This window comes from Myxocyprinus asiaticus, chromosome 32 (assembly GCF_019703515.2).
Source record: "Myxocyprinus asiaticus isolate MX2 ecotype Aquarium Trade chromosome 32, UBuf_Myxa_2, whole genome shotgun sequence".
Classification (NCBI taxonomy): Eukaryota; Metazoa; Chordata; class Actinopteri; order Cypriniformes; family Catostomidae; genus Myxocyprinus; species Myxocyprinus asiaticus.
The window spans coordinates 40,862,501-40,883,440 of NC_059375.1; the positions used below are offsets into that span (position 1 = coordinate 40,862,501).

Below are 20,940 nucleotides of genomic sequence, written 5' to 3' on the forward strand. Positions count from 1 at the left end.
AACAAGGTCAGCATGTGGGAGCAGCCCTCAGAGAAACGCACGCACGCCCACACACACACACACTATACATCAATCTTTACACAATCGAACCAAATCTGCAAGCATTCTTTCCTTAAAAAGCTTGTAAATATAAGGCAGATCCCAACAGAGTCTCTTACACAGATTCAAATCCATAATTGTGAGACCTTCAAATACTGAAATTCTGCATTAAATAAAGACTTGTATATCCATCAGTGTCTCATAGCTAGGGATGGGCAAAATAGCGAAAACAACTATATCTCATTATTTTAAGCCATTGGTTGATATCTGATAAGAATATATTTAGGTATTTATGTATTTGATCAGAAACAGCTTTAATAAAGTGATTGTTCTTTAAAAAAGGACCTTTTATTTCAACCAAATGATCATTTTAGCCAACTAGATTCAAAATGTTAAATACAAGAAGTAAAAGCACAGTAAAAACCCAGTTAAACATAATCAAAGCATGTTTTCTACACTCTATATTACACTATTTATTAATTTACATTTATATGAAACAAATATATATATACACACACACACACACACTTATTTTTCTTATTCTTTTTGACTATGATGCTTCATTTTAAATCACCAGCAAAATCTTTGCAAAAACAGTATATTGTGAAAACTGCATATCTGCCAATCCTACTCTGAGCAGATGTGCTCTTGTCTTTGATTCGTCATGCCACACAACTTCACCTTATAAGACAGTGGGGATTTACTGCAAAGGTCAGCATAGAGCATTTGAACTGTGAGCGTGTCAAACGGGCATTATTATATGATGTAATAACCACGACAGCAGACAGAATGACAGCGGTATAATGAGGACAGAGGAACAAAGATGGGCATACAACGCATACAGCCTTTGCCATAAACCTGTTGTCAAATCTTCTCCAGAAATGTGGCCCCTTAAAGAGTTGTTACATATGCCGAAAAAGTCATGTACTGATGAACAAATCTGTAACATTGATGTTTTGAGCATGTATATAAGGTTAAGCGTACTGATGAAAGACGATTTATGCAAAACTGTAAATGCTAATGATGTACTCATGCCATAAAGCTTTGAGAGAGAGAGAGAGAGAGAGAGAGAGAGAGAGAGAGTAGGAGAGATGTTTAGCATGCATATGGTGATCCATGGCTGTAAAAGTCAAGGACAGCTACTTACAGCATCCGTCTGAACGACTCTTGGCATTGACATAGAAGCTGATTGTTTAGCGGCATGTTCGAACATCCTAAACAAAACCAAACTAACCAGCCAAACTCTCCCCTGATATCTGATCTCAGATCAGCTCAGACAGGATTAAGACAAACAAAAATGCAATATCAAACTGGAAATTAAAACCATGAGTCAAACATAAGGATCTACTTTAAAAAATCTAGTTTAAGTCCATGTTCATTTCATACATTTCTGAAAAACATTTAAAACGTTTTCGGCAATAAATAAATAGTAGTGTAACCACCGTAAGCCAGTAAACACTGTTACTCAGCATATACACAGGAAACCACAAGACTCAGAACATCCCAGATGGAGAGAGAAACATAAAACTTGAACTTACAATGAGAGCTGAGTCTCTGCCCATTGAGATCACCGTTCTGTTTACAGTCCTCAAAAGTTTCTCCATTATTATTTGGACATGCCACTGTGTGGGACCCTAGAAATAACACACAAAGACACAAAATTAAAAAATAAATCAAAATAATCATCTGCTAATAAACATATAAACTAACTACCCATGACAGAAAATCCAAAATCACATTTACCTACTTTCATGTTGTTTCGACCCCGTTACAACACACTTTCTTCCATGGAACACAAAAGGTGATGTTAGGCAGAATGTTAGCCTCAGTCACTACTACTAGTCATAGCATCTTTTGTCCATACAATGAAAGTGAATGGTGACCGAGGCTGTCCTAACATTTCCTTTTGTGTTCCACGGAAGAAAGAAAATCATTAAGGCTAACACTATTATTCAATTTGGCTAATTAATATGACAGATTAAGAAGTAATTGTCTTACAAATACATATTAAGGTATATGTGTGCTTAATACACATACCTCTGAAGTCATTTATTCATATTTAACATGGAATCATATAATACAGGGATACAGGAGTTCCTTTAAGGCTTTTAAAAACTTCGAAATTATTGCACAGGTGTAAAATGACATGAAAAAATTATTAAATAAATTATTTCCAAATACTTAAAATATGTCTCAATTTTTGATCTACCTTACATTTACACTGTTGTTTTTGGAACCCAGCCACCTGAATATATATATATATATATACACACATACATACATACACACACACACACCAAAAATCATGTCATGCTCCAAATCACTGAGATCACATTTTTCCCCATTCTGATGGTTGATGTGAACATTAACTGAAGCTCATGACCCGTATCTGCATAATTTTATGCACTGCTGTCACACGATTGGCTGATTAGATAATCTCATGGATGATTGTTGGTGCCAGATGGGCTGGTTTGAGTATTTCTGTAACTGCTGATCTCCTGGGATTTTCACACACAACAGTCTCTAGAATTTACTCCGAATGGTGCCAAAAACAAAAAAACATCCAGTGAGCGGCAGTTCTGTGGACGGAAACGCCTTGTTGATGAGAGAGGTCAACAGAGAATGGCCAGACTGGTTTGAACTGACAAAGTCTACGGTAACTCAGATAACCGCTCTGTACAATTGTGGTGAGAAAAATATCATCTCAGAATGCTGTTCTGAGATGCGGGTTGGCACCGTTTTGGCAGCACGAGGGGGACCTACACAATATTAGGCTGATCGGTGTATATACACATACATACATATATCTATTTTTTATTTGATTTCATTATATGATTTTATTTTATTTCATCTAATTTCATAATTTTATTTTATTCCAATTATTTTAATTATATTTATTATTATTATTATTATTATTATTATTTTATTTTACTGTGATTCATTTTATTTTATTTTTATCTAATTTCATAATTTTATTTTATTTACATTATTTCATTTCATTATTTGTTTATTTTATTTAATCTAATTATATATATATATATATATATATATATATATATATATATATATATATATATATATATATTTTTTTTTTTTTTTTTTTTTTTTTTTTTATTTAAAACTAAACTGATAGATACAAAGTCTTTCTAGCAAGTCAGTCCACTGTTGGCCATATTTGGAACGCTCCCGGGAAGCTATTTCCAGTCATGAAAGTGCAGCTTCGATCTACCTGAATGCTAAAAGACCGAAATTTCCAAAATGGTTGGTCAAGATAACAATCAAAAAACATATTTCAGCAGTAAATTCTTACAACACTGGAATCATAAATTGTGCTGCTTTAACGCAAAAAAAAAAAAAAAAAAACTATTCCCGACTTGTCTAGCTAATGCGGCGGCATGTTCTCGAGTTGATTGACAGGTGAAGTCTGTTTCTAAAAGGTGATTAGCTCTTTTACCGGTAAAGGCCTCGACATACTTCCTGAGAAGTTCTTTAAAACCTAAACTAATGTGCCATTAAAATGTGTTATCAATGACTTTGCCTCATTCTACGAGCACAATTCACACTAGATTAGTAAAGAAAGCGATATTAAAGAAATATTAAAGTGATATATTTAAAGTAATATATATGCAGTAGAAAATGTTTCATTTGTCTTGTTTATATTTTGAATGCATGGCGCTAATGCGCTAACCTGCTATACACAGCCACAATGTGTGTCAATTACACTCTGTTATTGTAATTTATGGTGACACTGATACTGTTGCAAAGATCAGGGTATAAAAGTGTTAATGTGCAGAATAAATTCAAAAGATTGATGATAGGCTAACTTTGGGCATATGTGTAAATGGCTTTCACTGCAGATGGAACATGAGTGAATGGGCACTTGAGAGTATATGAGTAGATTTGATTCCTTTTGTACACTAATAAAAATAAATAAAAAAACAAAATCGTATGACATGGTCTTGCAAAATTTCTATACATGAACTATCGTACAGATGTAGGAAAATTTGCAACCGCTCGCTAATAATGCTACATGCCAGAGTGTTCTTATTGACTGAATAACGAACAGAATGAGCTGTCAGCGTCAAGGTATGTGGAGCTCCAGGTCACACCTACCAATGACAGTAAGAAGGTGTTTAGCAGTCCAGTAAACGTTTTCTTAAAACTTAGCCCAGGCGAGCGGTTTCAAACCACCGAAACAAATGCAAAAACACCGTCTTTTTGGCCAGATTTTGTTATAAATGATCTTCAATTTTGCATGAAGTTTATTTGGGCCTTTAGGCTGGATTTCTTTCCTACATCCATAGACCGTTGTGCGTTTTCCAGTTTCTCCTATTCATTTTAATAGAACTTGGCCTGTCTCTGCTAAATAGTCTTTTAAATATATATTTAAATAAAAAAAAGTAAAGCAGTTATATGGCTGGTAAGGAATATTTATGGCTGATAAAATCACTGGCCATTAGTAGGAGTGGCATAAAGTTAAAGACCCTGCATGCAGAGTTTGTGTTGAACTGAGCTTAATAATAAAACCTTTAAGGACTTTTTTTTTTTTTACACCAAATTTCAGTGGTGTAGATGAGTACTACATCTCACCCCAGTCTCTTCCAGCAGTGTGTGTGTGTGTGTGTGTGTGTGTGTGTGTGTGTGTAGCAGTAGACAGGGAGCCAAAAACAAAGAAAAAGTTCCAAAGCAAAACACTGAAGGCATATGAAGGCGAGAACTCTATAAAGCAACCATTTATTTTATATTTCTTGCTCAGTTTTCAACAGGGCTGAGAAACAAAATTAGCTTTTTTCACTGAAATATTACCACAATTATAGTTATATATTCATTATTATGTATTATACATTATATATGGGTTAGCCACATTATACCTAATAAGACATAAGACATTATTGCATGTGGGCAGAAAAATAGAAGTTGTCTCCTATGTCCACAAGAGGGCGAAAAAATCTATATAAATCTATATACCGTGTTATAGCGATTATTTTATTATTACAAAGAAAATACAGTATTTGGCTTTTATCAAATGATGCATAAAATGATAAAGTCAAAGGATTTCGCCAGTTCATATTCTCACATTTTAAGTTAAAAAAAAAAAGTAAAACGAGAAAAGAAATACTTCAATTGACATTAGCCTATAGCGGTGCCATAGTACTACCATGGACCCAGGCTTCATAATATCGGCGATACCACAGTGTTTTTTATTTTTGTTGCGGTTTAATTAAAGTAAGTTAATTCACGCCTCCTTTAGGTCCAAAATAATGTACATTTAATGAAAGTTTGTGAACACAGACACTTCTAGCTACACAAGCTTGATTTTTTTTTTTTGTGCTATTTACATTTAGTCATTTATTAGATGTTTTTAGTCAAACCTACTTAGAATTGAAGAACATCACAAGCAACAATGTAACTCTGTGAAATGTGCGAGACTCTAATTCATAACACAAAACAAGTTTGCATTGTGTTGTCAGAGTTGCCACAAGTGGCACTGTAGAGCGCAACAGTCTGGTTCCGGAAGTTAAAAAAAAAACACATTTATTTTCATTATAGGTGAATTGATTTGTAACAATTATAAACCTTTAAAGACAGTGCCACTGTGAGTTCCAAGGTTGTTAGTCGATGGTATATGCTTCTGTTTGAGCCATCAGTCTACGCCATTTCAACTCGATTGTAATTTTATTTTCATTATCCTGGTATGAAAACAAAGTGTATTTGTGGTATAATGATGCAGTGTTTATGCTCGTACCACATCTTTCCTGTAGAGCACTTCCAGGATGTTGCTGAGTAACTGGCAGCAGGAGTCCAGATCTTCTCCACTCTCCAGGTGAAACTTCAGCTGATCTGTCATCAGAGGCAGGAGGATCTCCCTGCAGTCTACACACACAGACACAAATAAACATCAAGTAGCTGAAATCTCAGTGCAATTTAAAGTAAACATACGAGTCAAGTCATTTTGATTTGTATAGCACTTTTCACAACACACATCATTTCAAAGCAGCTTTACAGGAAGTCATGCATTAAAAACAAATCAAAAAATGAAACGGTAATATCTATAAAGTCTTAGAGTGATCATTGTGTAGTTTGATTAAATATGATTGTAAATTGCATTTTGACCCCAGTGAGCAAGCTGAAGGCGACTGTGGCAAGGAACACAAAACTCCATAAGATGTAGGTTACTGGAGAAAAATAACCTTGGGAGAAACCAGACTCACTGTGGGGGCCAGTTCCCCTCTGGCTAACAGCATGAATATAATATTAGTTATTTATGTGCAGTGCAAGCCATGGTTTAAAATGAGTAAACTAAGATTAATGACTAATGTCTTTGAAGTCCATCCAGGATTAACTGCAGAAGTTCATATAGATGCATTGCCCTTTATTAGTTGGCTGATGAAGGCTTTTTGTGGGCAATTAAATGATAGTCTATGTACTCCATTTCAAGAGTGTAGTCCATCATTAGACCAAGGTGATACGAGCACACACAAAATAAAAATATATATCAGAAGTCGACAGATTTTAATGACTGATACTGTTATCTTAAGCAGTTATAATCGCATATGCACTGTTTTTCCTGGGTCAAAAATGGTCTTTGATGGTTACTGACTTATACAGTCATCATCATGTTTGATTGCATTTAATTAATATATAACAATTACTTAATTGCATATCATGTTTACATTGGATATGAGTTACTGGTCACACTTTATATTAGGTGGCCTTAACTACTATGTACTAACATTAAATACATACAAGACTATGTATTTACTGTGTAACTGCATGTTGTTCTGCAAAATGCCCACATTTGCTGCTACTGAGGTTGAGGTACGGGTAGGTTTAGGAGTAAGGATAGGGTTAGGATTAGGGGTTAGAGTTAGGTTTTGGGGTAAGGGATGGGGTAAATTTAACAGTGTAAATGTAATTAAATTCAAGTAATTTAAATTTAATTGCAATGCAACAACATGTATGTACATAATAAGTACATTGTGTCAAATGGTTAAATCCATAGTAGTTAAGGACATCTAATATAAAGTGGGTCCGAGTTGCTTTTCACATCTAGCCTAAGTATATGATCATTTTTTAATTAAATGCATTTTCAGTTCAGTTTGATTTCACATAGAGCCTTAATGTAATTAACACCTTATTTATTTTATTTATTTATTTTAGAAATAATAGCTTCATTCACCAAACCACAGAAAAAAGGAGCCATCCTCTGCTTATGGCTTTGCACTATAAATAAAAGGGCATTAAAGTCTGGACCTCCAAGACTTATTGACATATTATGGACAAAGTTCTCCTCCTGTTTAAAATGTGTTCAGATAGAATGATGTTTGATATTATGTAATAAACTAGCCTTGTTTGTCTTAAGATATTCCTAAAGATTACTTACATTATTACGAGCCTGATGAAAGGAAAATAATATCTGTTATGGAGTAGGAAACAAACAATTTCAATAGCACAGTCCTAAATCAGAGAAGTGTTCCAATTATTGGAACAGTCAGAATACTGTGCACACTCGCACAAAAACCAGTCTTCAGTCACGCTGCACAAACGCGTGTCTCAGATAAGAAGCATGAATATAATTAATTTAACATTTTCATTGCAGGAAAAACCGTGGTATAACAAGAGTGTCAAGCACATGGTCTGTGAAACAGCCCAATCCCATGGGGGAAATAAATAAATAAGTCATATGCTAAAACACATTCTAGTCCATGTAATATCTGTATGATAAAATATGCATGATGTGTTAATTATATTCTATCTTTAGCAACAATAGAACATAAGCTTTTTGATTTGTTGTGTTGCAAGTTACAGCTTGAATATTAAAGCAACAGAAAACGTTTTCAAATATAGATTACTTAACTATACACCAATGAGCCAAAACATTATGACCACTCAGAGGTGAAGCGAATAACGTTGTTCATCTTCAAACAAGGCCACATGTCAGATATTAGATGGTAAGCAAACAATCAGTTCCCGTAGCCAATGTGTTGAATGCAGGAGAAATGGGCAGGAGTAAAAACCTGAGCGACTTTGACAAGGGCCAAATTGTTAAGGCCAGACGACTGGGTCAGAGTATGTCTGAAATGGCAAGGCTCGTGGGGTGCTCCCAGTCAGCAGTGGTGAGTACCTACTGACAGTGGTCCGAGGAGGGACAAATCACAAACTGGCGACAGGGTGTTGGTCGCCAAAGGGTCACTGATGCACGAGGGCAACGAAGGCTTTACCGTCTGGTCCGAACCGACAGAAGGTCTACTGTGGCATAAGTCACAGAAAATTTTAATGATGATTACGTGAAGAATGTCACAACACACAGTCCAATCACTGCTACGTATGGGGCTGCATAGCGCAGACCGGTCAGAGTGCCCATGATGACCCCTGTCCACTGTCGAAAGTGCCTAAATGGGCACGTGACTGTCGGAACTGGACCTTGGAGCAGTGGAAGAAGGTCGTCTGGTCCAATGAGTCCCGTTTTCTTTTACATGACGTGGACGGCCATGTACGTGTGCACCGTTTACCTAGGGAAGTGATGGCACCTAGATGCACTGTGGGAAGACGACAAGCCAATTGAGCATTTGTGGGATGTGCTGGACCAACAAGTCCAATCCATGGAGGACCCACCTTGCAATTTACAGGACTTGAAAGATCTGCTGCTAATGTCTTGGTGCCAGATACCAAAGGACACCTTCAGGGGTCTTGTAGAGTCCATGCCTCAGTGGGTCGGCGCTGTTTTGGTGGCAGGCGGAGGACCCACAGCATATTAGGCAGGTGGTCATAATGTTGTGTCTCATCAGTATATACTATATAAACAATGTTTTAGTGAATTGAGTAACTGTGTAAAATAAGTGCAAAATCAGCATTTTTTTAATGATTGCAAATAAGATAAAATGATTGAAATAGCACTTATTTTGCTAAATATTTACAATATAAATATATAATTATTAAATATATAAACATTAACAAAATCATCTAAAAAAATATAGCTTTAAAACATAAAAAGTGGTAACACTTTACAATAAGGTTCCATTCATTAACATTAGTTAATGCATAAGGTATCATGAACAAACAATTAACAATATATACTTTACAGCATTTATTAATCTTTGCTAATGTTAGTTAATAAAAATACAATTGTTCGTTGTTAGTTCATAGTGTATTAAATAATGTTAACATATACAACTTTTGATTTTAAAAATGTATATATTGAAATTAACATTAAGATGAATGAATGCTGTAAAAGTATTGTTCATTGTCAGTTCAAGTTAACAAATGGACCCTTATTGTAAAATGTTACAGAAAAAGTGCACTGAATGGACACTAGGTTTAACCACTTTTGTTAATCACCCAAGCAGGCAGACTTATCGGCTGATAATCTCAAAATAACTACAATGAAAGAAATAAAAGAACATGGGAAGGGAAGAGAAGAAAACAAAATGCGCGATTAAATATCTCACTGAGATCTGAAGATTACGGTGCTCATATTTCATTAGAAAGTGCAGGATGCACTCCATGACTACAGAAGAAATCAAAAATATGCCACAAAATCAATAAAATGGCTAGGGGGTGTGGCAGGGAACCAGTCCATCAATGTGGGAGGTGGGATTTTGTGTGTGCTCAAGTGCTAAATCAATAAAAATCAGTTTTTCTTCAACGAGGACTTGCTACTGAACAGAACGCACACACATACACTCCTGAACTCAAGCTGGTCCAGTTTAAACTTGTACAAATATATCCACGCTATTTTCCTTTTCCAAGACCACATAAACAAAGCAATGCACTTAGCCTTTTACATTAAATAACTGACCTGCCCGTGAACTTTGTGACAGCATTTTACTGGCTAAAATTAAGCAGAGGGTTACAATAGAATAAATCAAATTGCCTGACATCAGCATCACAGCCGAAATGTGCTTTCTGAGATCAGAGGTGATGTTTGCTCTCCTTCATTTTTCACAACAAAGATGGGCAAATTTAGCACAAGCAAAAAGCATTATCAAAACTTCTCTCATCTGATCTGGGACACCAGCAAGCGCTCCGAGATTCCCAGAACGCATCAACATTCACACACCACACAGCCCCAAAACACAACAGTGAACCTACAGTGATTTTTAATTATTGTTTTGGTGACATAGTAGATGGTCTCTTCCTGACTAAGTGGATAGTTCTGGGCCAGATTGTCATGCTGGAATTTCTAAGACTTTTCCAGTCATTCACGATTAATAAAAAAAAAGTATATATACACACACACACACACATATATACATACATATATACACACACACACACACACATATATACATATATACACATATATATACACACATATACACACACATATGTGTGTGTGTGTATATATATATATATATATATATATAAATACATTATTATTATTTCTTTTTATATATTTTATATAGCTTGTCCATGTAAAAAGCCATTTCTAAATTATACTCACTATATACATGTTAAAGATTTTATGATTTCCATGACTTTTCTGGGCCTAGACATGACAGTAGAGGTCCACCGATATTGGACTTTGCCAATACTGATAACTCGAGGTGGTGGAAAGTTGGTGGATAACTGATTAAATGGCCAATAGTTTTTAAAAAAGATTTTTTGAAAGTTACAAAATTTTCATAGTCTTTCCACTGTAAGGTAATTAAATTGTGTCTATGGAGTCTACAAAGTGCTTGATTTCTGTTACAAGTCCCATCTGGGCTTGTCTTGTACAACAAATAGCTTTAAGATGTCCATTTCCCATCAAATGATCACTGACAGGGCTGTTGTTTGTGCATTTAAGTCCTCCTGGAAAGTTCGTACCTACGAGGTCTGGAATCGTAAGTACAATTTGAAGTGTGATTTTATTGGAAAGAACAGACACGTTTTGCAATTTCATATTTATTTCTCTCTTTTTCACTTGCTAGCAATGGCGAGAAGCTTTTTTAGCATCAATGGAACAAAATGAAGAGCAAAGCCACGCATTAGGTGTGTAATCAATGCTTTATCTATCTATTGTATCATTCCTATACAGCCACATATAATGATGGGAAATTGAGCTATGTTGCAAAAGCTTGTCGCTGCATTATCCAGCTAAATGAGGCTGATTTTCTGGCAAGTTTTATTGTTACTCTTTATTAACAGTAATGAAACAATTACAACTGAATTAAAACCAATAACAATTTGCTTCCACCATGATTCTTAAATTGACATGCCCACAACTCGGAAAGTCAGGGCTCGAAGAGAATCCTGAGTTTCCCACTCGTATTTAAGACTTTGTGGCGTTCATATGCGCTCAACTTGTAAATACAATCATTCCGACATGACTTGAACACACCATGTGTTTGTGGTGTGTGCATCAGTGTAATGACTCCGGGTGGAAACATCGCAAAGGTTACACCTTATTTCAACCAATGTATATGCTGGTTTATGCTTTCTTAACTTGAAATGCATTAATCGCGATTAAGAAAAATTAACATGTTAAACTTATATATATATATATATATATATACACTGAAAAAATGGAAAGCAGCTCTACTGAAAATACTAAACCAGTACACTTAAAATCAACTTAATACATTTATGTTTGAGATGAGAACATAATCAGATTGTGTAAAGTCCAAGTAAAATTCAACACAGTCGATGTGTTATGATTACATTGGAATTAAATGATTAAATGGATTCAGAATTCTAACGGATAGAGTTCACTCAACATAATTTGTACTGCTTGCTCAATTTACTTAATTAAAATTAGTTAATCCAACACATTTCTTTAGCATTTGGTTTTAACTTAATTTCATTGTGTACAATTCATCTATGTTTACTTAATCCCGTTGTGTTGAAACAATGTGAACTATAATTGCTGCATCAAAGTATTGCTGAAACCGGGCAAGGAATTTGCATTACCCAGCATGCTTTGAATGGGACTGGATTGGGAGAGTAAATTTTGAAATTAAGTGTTATTTTAATGTATTTCTACACAAAATGAAACAAGTAGGAGACTTGTTAGTGTTTAAAGTTCTGGTATGCTGCCATTTCAAGAAGTTTCTGTGTTGGTGGATTTTTTTTGAGGAGATTTGTTCCATAGGTGTTAATGCAAGGTGATACAGGTAAATGTTCTGTACTGATTCTTTTAGATCTTACAGCTGCTTTTGACACTGTCGATCACTGTTTATTAGTTGAAAGGCTTCAAAAAGGTGTTGCTATCTCTGGAACAGCCTTGAAGTGGTTCTCGTCATACTTATCAGACAGGTCTTTTTCAGTCAGAGTTCAAAATTATGTCTCAACAGCATCTGTGTCCTGTGGTGTTCCCCAGGGCTCCGTTTTGGCCCCATTGCTTTTTGCATTATATTTGTTGCCTTTAGGGCAATTAATAAGTACATTTCAGGGTGTCTGTTATCACTGTTATGCAGATGACATTCAACTATATATTTCTTTTAAGCCACATGAAATTACTAAATTGTCTATTCTTCTAAATTGCGTAAACTCTATAAAAGATTGGATGGCTGAAAACGACTTGCAGTTAAATGCCGAAAAAACAGAAGTTCTTATTTCTGCTCCTGCTGGTGTTCTCCCAAAGGTGATGGAAACTCTTGGTCCTTTATCTCATTTTGTGAAGCCTACCCTTCTAAATGTAGGTGATTATATGGGACAGACCTTGAGTCTTGATCAGCATGTAAATTCGCTTGTGCGTACTTGTTTTTATCAGTTGAGAAATATTGCTAAACTAAGGCCAATTTGTGTCCACAGTAGAGATGGAGATGATTATACATGCGTTCATTTCCTCTCACCTTGATTATCGCAATTCTCTTTTTACTTGTCTTAATAATGCATCCTTGAAATGATTACAAGTGGTTCAAAATGCTGCTGCCAAACTTTTAACTAAGTCATCAAAGAGATCACATGTAACACCAATTTTAATTTCTTTACATTGGCTCCCAGTTAAATTTAGAAATCAATTTAAAATTATTGTGATGGTGTTTAGAGCATTGCATGGTCAAGCTCGTGCTTATATAAAAGAGTTGTTACAACCTTATAACTCCAGCAGGAATCTGAGATCTTCGGAACAGGTCTTGTTAGCTGTTCCTCGCTCTAGACTAAAGACTAAAGGTGACTGTGCTTTTGAGGTTGTTGCTCCCAAATTGTGGAATGCTCTCCCTTTGGATTTAAGATCTGTGGACTCTGTGGTCATTTTTAAAAAGCAGCTAAAAACCCATTTGTTTAAAATTGCTTTTGTCTAATTTGTTTGTTTTGTCCTTTTTTTTTTCTTTTTTTTTATATATATATATATATATATATATATATATATATATATATATATATATATATATATATATTTTTTTTTTTTTAATGCTTCCGTGTTTTTATATTGTGGATGTTAAGCACTTTGTGACGTCTGTTCTAGAAAGGTGCTATAGAAATAAAAATTACTTACTAAAGAGGAGCTAATGGTTAGATTGAGAATGGGTGATTTGCCATGCTAAAAATAAAGTTATTTGGACAAATCAAATTTAAGTGAGGTTAACTCAATTCCTTTGGGTTTATGCAACACAAAATATTTGAGTAAAGCCTACATTTTATATTAATGAAACAAATTTTCATTGTGTAACCGATGTCCACAACTGAATTACGTAAAACTAACGACATTTTTTTTTTCAATGTATATGTATATAGTATTTATGTATATATTTTACTAGATGAGGTTTTTTATGCTATTTATTATTATGATTCACAACATATGAAGATAGAGACAGAATGTATGTGCTGACGGGCCACTTTTCCACAGGGTCACATTTTTCTTTGCATGCCCTCACTTCAATTCAGAGCACATGATTATCTAATGAAAATAACAAAATATGCATTGGATACATACAGTGCATGGATGGATATTGTTAATGACGACAGATTTAGACACAGACAATACCCACAAGGTATCAGTGATTGTATATATTTATCAGCAAACTATTGTCATTCGAAAAGTAGGTTTCGGGGCTGATTAATCAGCAAAACCGATTCGCAATTCTAGCGGTTTGAACTATGCTGGTCTTTCTATCAGGCAAAACGTAATAATGTAATAACCGTGAGAACCCTTCAACTAACACAGAAGATACTGAAGATACTGAAAGAGAAAACTAGCAGCTTCACAGGTCTATTTCGTCTCAAGTTCATTCAGCTTGGCAGTCTACTCAAGTGATATCACGGTCATAAGAGCTGAGATTCACATATAACCAAAGGTTTGGATGAAAGCTAATGCTACTGACATTAGACTGCCCAAAACCCAAAAGGATTCATAATTTCATACTGATGTGTCCCAATTGAAAGACTAGACTTTTACAGTTTCAGAAGAAAATGTGAGTGTTGTTTTCCTGTATAAAAACTCACCACCACGATTCTAGCAAATGCCACTAAAAACGACTGTGCACTAAAAACGATAAAATGCTGTAAATCTGAATTCAGAAATTAATTTCGTAATGATATTCATTAGAATTTAAAGGAATGAAATATGCAATCCAATGTAAATATTTCATTTGTGTGAGTCAACAGTCTTTTGACTGTTTATTAGCAAAATTGTTGTTTAATAAATCAGATGACAAATCTGCGTTGCACTGCACACAAACACATTATAAACAAATAAAATAAGAAGTGACAAGCCAGGAGTGCGCTATTCAGGTTAGACAAACTAATTTGTGGATAATTTATTCAAGATGAGTTGTTGGCACTCAAAAACTCGTGCTAGAGTTGGCGCTCGCAAACACACTCAGATGGTAGAAGCGGCCCTTCAGTATGAGACACATATCTTCAAGATCTACAGCTCAACAACTTCTGAAATCTCATTCTTACATAGACTCCCAATGTCAAACACCAGTGGTGTAATAACACTGCTATTCCTCATAGAAAAAAACAACAACAGCAGAGTTCAATGATTTATAAGAGATTGCAAATCGAACAGTTTGAAAAAGGCAGCTTATTTGAGTCAGGAAGCTAAATATCCTTAAGTTTAACGGATATATTATACAGCAAACTGGATACAGCAAAATTAAGATTTTTTTTTTTTTTTTTTTAAGAAAATAAGAAACAAAAATATTATTATCATCATTATTATTAATAACAATAATAAATCTTAAGTATAAAAAAAAAATAAATAAAAAAAAAAATCGTCAATTTGCTTAAATGTCCCTTAATGTAAATATTTATGTAAATCAACATGTAGTACATTCAGATTTTTTTTTTCCCCACTTTGGAATGAAGAAACAAATATAAAAAAAATAAAATAAAAGAAAAGAAATAAAAAGAAATAAAACGCCCCAGTTTTATCGATTCTACAGAAATCCTTTGTAAGCATTCTCGTAAATATTAGTGCATTTAAGGGTGTATTTTGCTCATATACAGTAGGTGATCATTCATATTTCATATGTCATTGGTCGGCCAAAAACAGATAGTCCCACCCTAAACTCACACCTTTGTTTGAGCCAATGAGCCAATGTTGAATTTTGATTTTGAAATTCATCAGATTATTTATATAAACTTGGAAATAAATAAAATGATCTAAAACTCCCATTTAAAAAATGCATTGAATGTTGTTTCTTAAAGGAGCAAGGGAGACAGAACGGCAGACAGACAGGGAAGCGCATGAGACAGCATATGGCTGTGTGATGAGTGATTTAATTAAGTCAGCGCAAGAGACGCATCCACAGATAATTACAGCTGAATGACGTGCATCTACTAACAATCTTCCCACCGAGCTGCCATATGTCATTGCTTTTACACTACACTTCACCTTGGGACACATCCAAACACATGCACGCACACTCATTTCCTTTACTAAACAAACTCAGTATGACAGTGATGGGCCACATTTCACTTGCGCACAACATCGTTGCACACAGTTAAAGCATCACTCATGCACATTGACAAATATCTGTGATGAGTAAACAGTTTTTATTTGAATTACCTGGATGTCTGCTAATGATTTGGCAGAAATGTTGGTGGATATTTATATTATTGTCAGTAAGTAATTTTATTTGCTTCCTAAATCAGACATTGAAACAATATAATGCAGTGGCTCTAAATGGTGCAAGTCTGTGGACAGTAACAATGCTTAAATGCATATAATAAAATGCAATGGACCATGCCATCATGTTTAGCATAGCAAAATAAATATATGTGACAATGGCTGTGCGTCCAACCAATCTCTACTGGATTCTGGTGCACATTCATCCATCACTTGTTAGTGTAATTAAAAATAATAAAATATTTGGCCCAGTGTAAATTATAAACTACACTTTTGCTGTTGTTTAAGCATGTTTCTACTGTCCTGTTTGATGTTAATATTAATAATGTTGCCTATTGCTGAGAATCAGTTGAAAACCACTTAAATAATGTACATTAGAAAAGATGAATAACGGTTTTGTACTTTTAAAATCGGTCACTTACCAGTCACAACATGGCACACAGCTGGTGTCAAAACGTGACCTTTAGAGAGAGAGAGAGAGAGAGAGAGAGAGAGAGAGAGAGAGAGAGAGAGTGTGTGTGTGTGTGCGTACCGTGTTGAGTGAACAGGTCGCTATGGACAATGTCGATCATGCAGTTCAACTTCTGCTTCACCAGACGACCCAGAGGAACCTTGAGAATAAACTCACTGAACAGCTTACTGGAGAGAGAAAGAGATGAGAATTAACACTGCCTTAAACTGCAAAACTAAAACATAATTTACACTAATGGAACATAACGTCTTTATGCCTATTCACACAGACTGTGTATTTTTGCCGCAACAAGATTTTGAAATGAAACAATTCATCCCTACGATCCACTTCAAGTACCAAAATGCACTCTGCAAAGACATTTTTCTTGCCACCGCAATTACATTATAATTATTATTAGAAGTATATTGCTATTTTTTTGCTAGCAAATAAAGTCATACTTAAGATGAGAGTTCGTAATGTGAACAAATGTCCCTTCCAGGCATTTGCAGCTTAAATGAGAAAAAGATTTACATTCAATAAACACAGACTGTTCTGCCTTCTGGTTTTATTAGTCATTTAAGTGTAAGAGAACCCCAGAAAAATGCTTGGTTGCACAATAAGCATGGATAACAATTTCAGTTTGCGGTTTTGCGCTTGTTGAAGGAAAGGTTTGGATCAAATTCGAACTTGTCAATGGCTCATCAGTTCTTCAATATGAGGAGGAGGTCACTGGTCAAAAGAGTCTACCTCAGCAACTGAATAGTTTTAAACATGCTGTTAGTTGTCAAAGATTTTGCCTGGCCATTAATGCAAACTTGTGATGTCAATTTTTACTGTCGATTTTCATCAGCACTTTGCATCACTCTTGGTGTCTATTGGCTTAAACATAGACCCTCTGCAGTTCATGCTGAGTCTGTATGTGTTTGTACATCCCTTTTCCAAGGGTCTTAAAGTCTCTTCTCCAGATCCTGTTTAAGTGACAGCTCATTTCTAAAACATACTAACTGCCCCAGGCTATGCCTCTCTGTCCTCATCTGAATAAACCTGAAACATCACTTTACACACACACACAGACACCAAGCTGAGGACACAAGGGGAGAGAGCAGCGGTTCATTTTGTGTTAAGAACTGGCACTCAAAGAAAGTGGGATGAGAGGTCTGGCAGACAATGACAGAGCTCAGACATGGCCTCATTCACCGTTTGTTTGGTCTGTGTGTGTGTGTGTGGGGGGGGGGGACCATGGCATCTCTGCTGAGCAAATACACTCCTATGACAGTGAACTGTGAGTAAACAGCCAATACAAACACTATGTCCAGACCAGCCATCATGTGTCAAGTTTTAAGTGTCAAATAACTTTTCTGTCCTCACTGAAAACGAAATTACTGCGCCAATCAGAACATATTTGATTTTAAATAGCAGGTGCAGGATTTTGGACCAATGACATTTTTCTGTGGGTGGGGCTATCCAGTTTTACGCAAAGATTATTGGATATAAACGACTGACAAAATACATTGTACCCAAGAGGCTCTGTCCAGTCGTACTGGGCGCCGAAGTCAGAGTTTGACAGGGAAAAGAAAGGCAATGGGTAAAATGAGAAAGGACACGGCATAGGGGAATGGGAATAGAAAGGGAAAGGAGAAAGGAAAATAGGAACAGAAAAAGAAAGGGGAAAGGGAAAAAAACAAATGGGAAGGGGGAAAGGGAAAATGAGGAATGGAAAAGAAAAGGGGGAATAAAAAGGGAAATAGGAAAGGAAAAAACGAAAAAGGGAAGAATGAGGGAAAGAGGAAGAGAAGAGAGGAATGTAAAAGAAAATGGTAAGGAAAAGTTAAACAGGAAGGGACAGAGAATGGGGGAGAGGGATAGTAAAGGCAAGGCAAAGCAAGGAAAGAAAAGGAAAAAGTTTTATATCTTCATTGCTGTGCTGGACAGCCACACAACCGCAGGAGACAGAGGAGACACAGGAGAGTTCAAATCATCTTAACCCCATGAAACTCTCAAACAAGGACAAATAACCAGGAGAATTAAAGAACAAGGGATGAAAAGAAGAGAAGAAAAGAATGAGAACAAGGGTTTGCAAAGCTGGCCACTTCATTGGGGACATGGATCTCTAAAATGGATGTCAAAGTGTTCATACGGCAAATCTGAAGACAACTATCTGTTAAATACAGCAGAGAAATTTGTGTGTGACAGAGAGAGAGAGAGAGATCACCTGCTCCTACATTAATGCTGAGACTGCAGTTTATATTCTGCGTGTCCTGCATCATTATTCTGCAGAGGTGCTACACTGCTACTGAATCTACAGCGGCACTGCACAAAACACTTGAGTATCAAGCACAAATATACAGTGTTTTTTTTTATACCTCTCTGAGTACAAAGACAATATATGAAGTGTTGTGTTTGCGGGCTGCACGGAAAAACAAACTTGCAGTGCAACCAGTGCAGTCCAAATCATGAACAAATGACTCTTATGAGCCAGTTTTTTTAACAAACTGGTCAAAAAAAGACTCATGAGCTCAAGTGCTCATCAATTTGAATCAATTAAAAAAATGAGTAGCTAAATCTGACAGAACAATTACTGAATTAATCTATATTTGGCTCACTTACTGACCGGATATATGAAAATGTGTAGTAAAAGATACACTTTGACAAAAGTATAGTAGTTAAAAAAATTAAAAACATTCAAAATAAAAATATAAAAATGGTTATTTAAAAAAAATATTAAATAAATTACTTTTTAAAAATATCTATTTAATTAAAATACTAATTTAATGTTTTAATAATTATATTTTATGGCATTTTAATAATACAAAATGAATTAAAATAAAAGTAAAAAATCATTATTTAAAAAATATTCATTAAGATTACTTTAAAATAATAATAATAATAATAAAATAATATTGTATGTAAAAATGTTTACATACAATATTTCAAATGTTTTCCTTAGTATGTAGTTAAAACCAATTCTGTATCAAACACAGTTTAATATACACTGTTTAAGATATGTAATTTAATGATCATCTGTACACACTGATTTTATATAACTTTCTCTCTGTGGCACATTCATTTATAAAGTAACATTTAAAGCTATACACAACACGAACACAAATTACTGAGGGAATTTAACAAGAATCCTGCTGTGATAAAATGTCTCATGAAAATGTAACATCTTTCAAAATTGCTTCAGAGAGGTAAGGCCATTGTCAGCTAAACATCTCATAAATGAGACGCAGCAGGATTCATGCTTTCACAAGTCACAATGACCTACTGCGAGTGTATGCTTGTGTGACTGCAGTAAATTTAGCCATCATAAGATCACTGTAACTTTATTATAATGCCACTCAGGAATGAACACATTATTCAGACCAACACACAAGATTGCTGAGTGACCGGCGTGTCTCTATGACAACGGGATCACTTTGCAGTGATTGTGGGTAGACTCTAAAGTGTATGAGAGACTGTTAGAGATACTTGAGAGGTAAAGCAATGCCATTTTGGTAATGACAATATGCGAAAAGCTCAATCTGGAGGACAGAATTCAATAAAGTGATTTGATTTGATTTGAGAAATTGAAGATGATCAGATCTAGTGTCTATGAGTGTTGATGATTTTAAGTTTAACAAAGTGCTGATCAAATAAAATGCTGTTTTATTTTAGTCCTGCATAGAAATGAGTATAGGGGGCAGCAAATTACTGCAGTTTAGACAGAAAACTTCAATCATCAGAGCTGTTTTTTTTTTTTTTAAGGATTCTCTCAAAATGACATTGAGAAAGATATGGGAAGAGCAGAAAGACGGGACAAACAGAGCACTATCTCCACTCACCTGAGCTCCTTGGGATCGAAGACCAGTTTGAGATCATTGACAATAGTGGGGACGTATTTCAGGGCCGCACCCTGGAAACCAGGCAAACGGTGATATATTAGCAGAATCAACCATTCTAAAATCCATAAAAGATATTAAATAAATTGAAAAACTAAGTAACAATAACAATGAGGAATTGTGGTTAGTCACATAAAAAATGATTTCATTTTTAAAGGATTTGTTAATTTCTGATGAATTGTTCTGTCCACTCTCAGTAAGGATGAACAATGAGGAACCAGAGTGACTTCACGTTGTTTAAGGAGCAAGATAACAGCACCAAGACCCTCATTTACTGATTAGCCAAGACACTGAGTGCAGTGTGTTTCATAAATCCATTGGCAGTTAAACCAAATCTAGCTGTGATGAATGGCTTCACCCTGGCCTGAGAAACGACATATCAATGCCATAGAGCAGACCAGTAATGACAGAGAAGTTCCCGATACTGCCACCACTCCAATCAATAACTAGAAAACAGATGACCAATCCAACAAGAACCCTCTCTGCTTTTCCATTTACTGCATGTCAGACTCTCGTCATCCATCCATGCCCTATCAACCCATCTGTAATAGCCCCTTCTTTAAGAGTTTTTC

The 20,940-nt window shown here is 35.2% G+C and overlaps 1 protein-coding gene across 2 annotated transcripts in view; it reads right to left on the reverse strand.

The window, feature by feature from the left end:
• LOC127423600 (dedicator of cytokinesis protein 1-like) overlaps positions 1 to 20,940 on the reverse strand; it is a 361,421-nt gene that overhangs the window by 194,031 nt on the left and 146,450 nt on the right. For both annotated transcript variants that reach the window (XM_051668049.1, XM_051668050.1), the window contains exons 24-27: positions 20,312 to 20,382; positions 16,569 to 16,675; positions 5,786 to 5,913; positions 1,578 to 1,673 (exon numbers count right to left, since the gene is read on the reverse strand). In XM_051668049.1, coding sequence (XP_051524009.1) covers positions 1,578 to 1,673; positions 5,786 to 5,913; positions 16,569 to 16,675; positions 20,312 to 20,382 — 402 coding nt within the window. The remainder of the gene's footprint in view (positions 1 to 1,577; positions 1,674 to 5,785; positions 5,914 to 16,568; positions 16,676 to 20,311; positions 20,383 to 20,940) is intronic.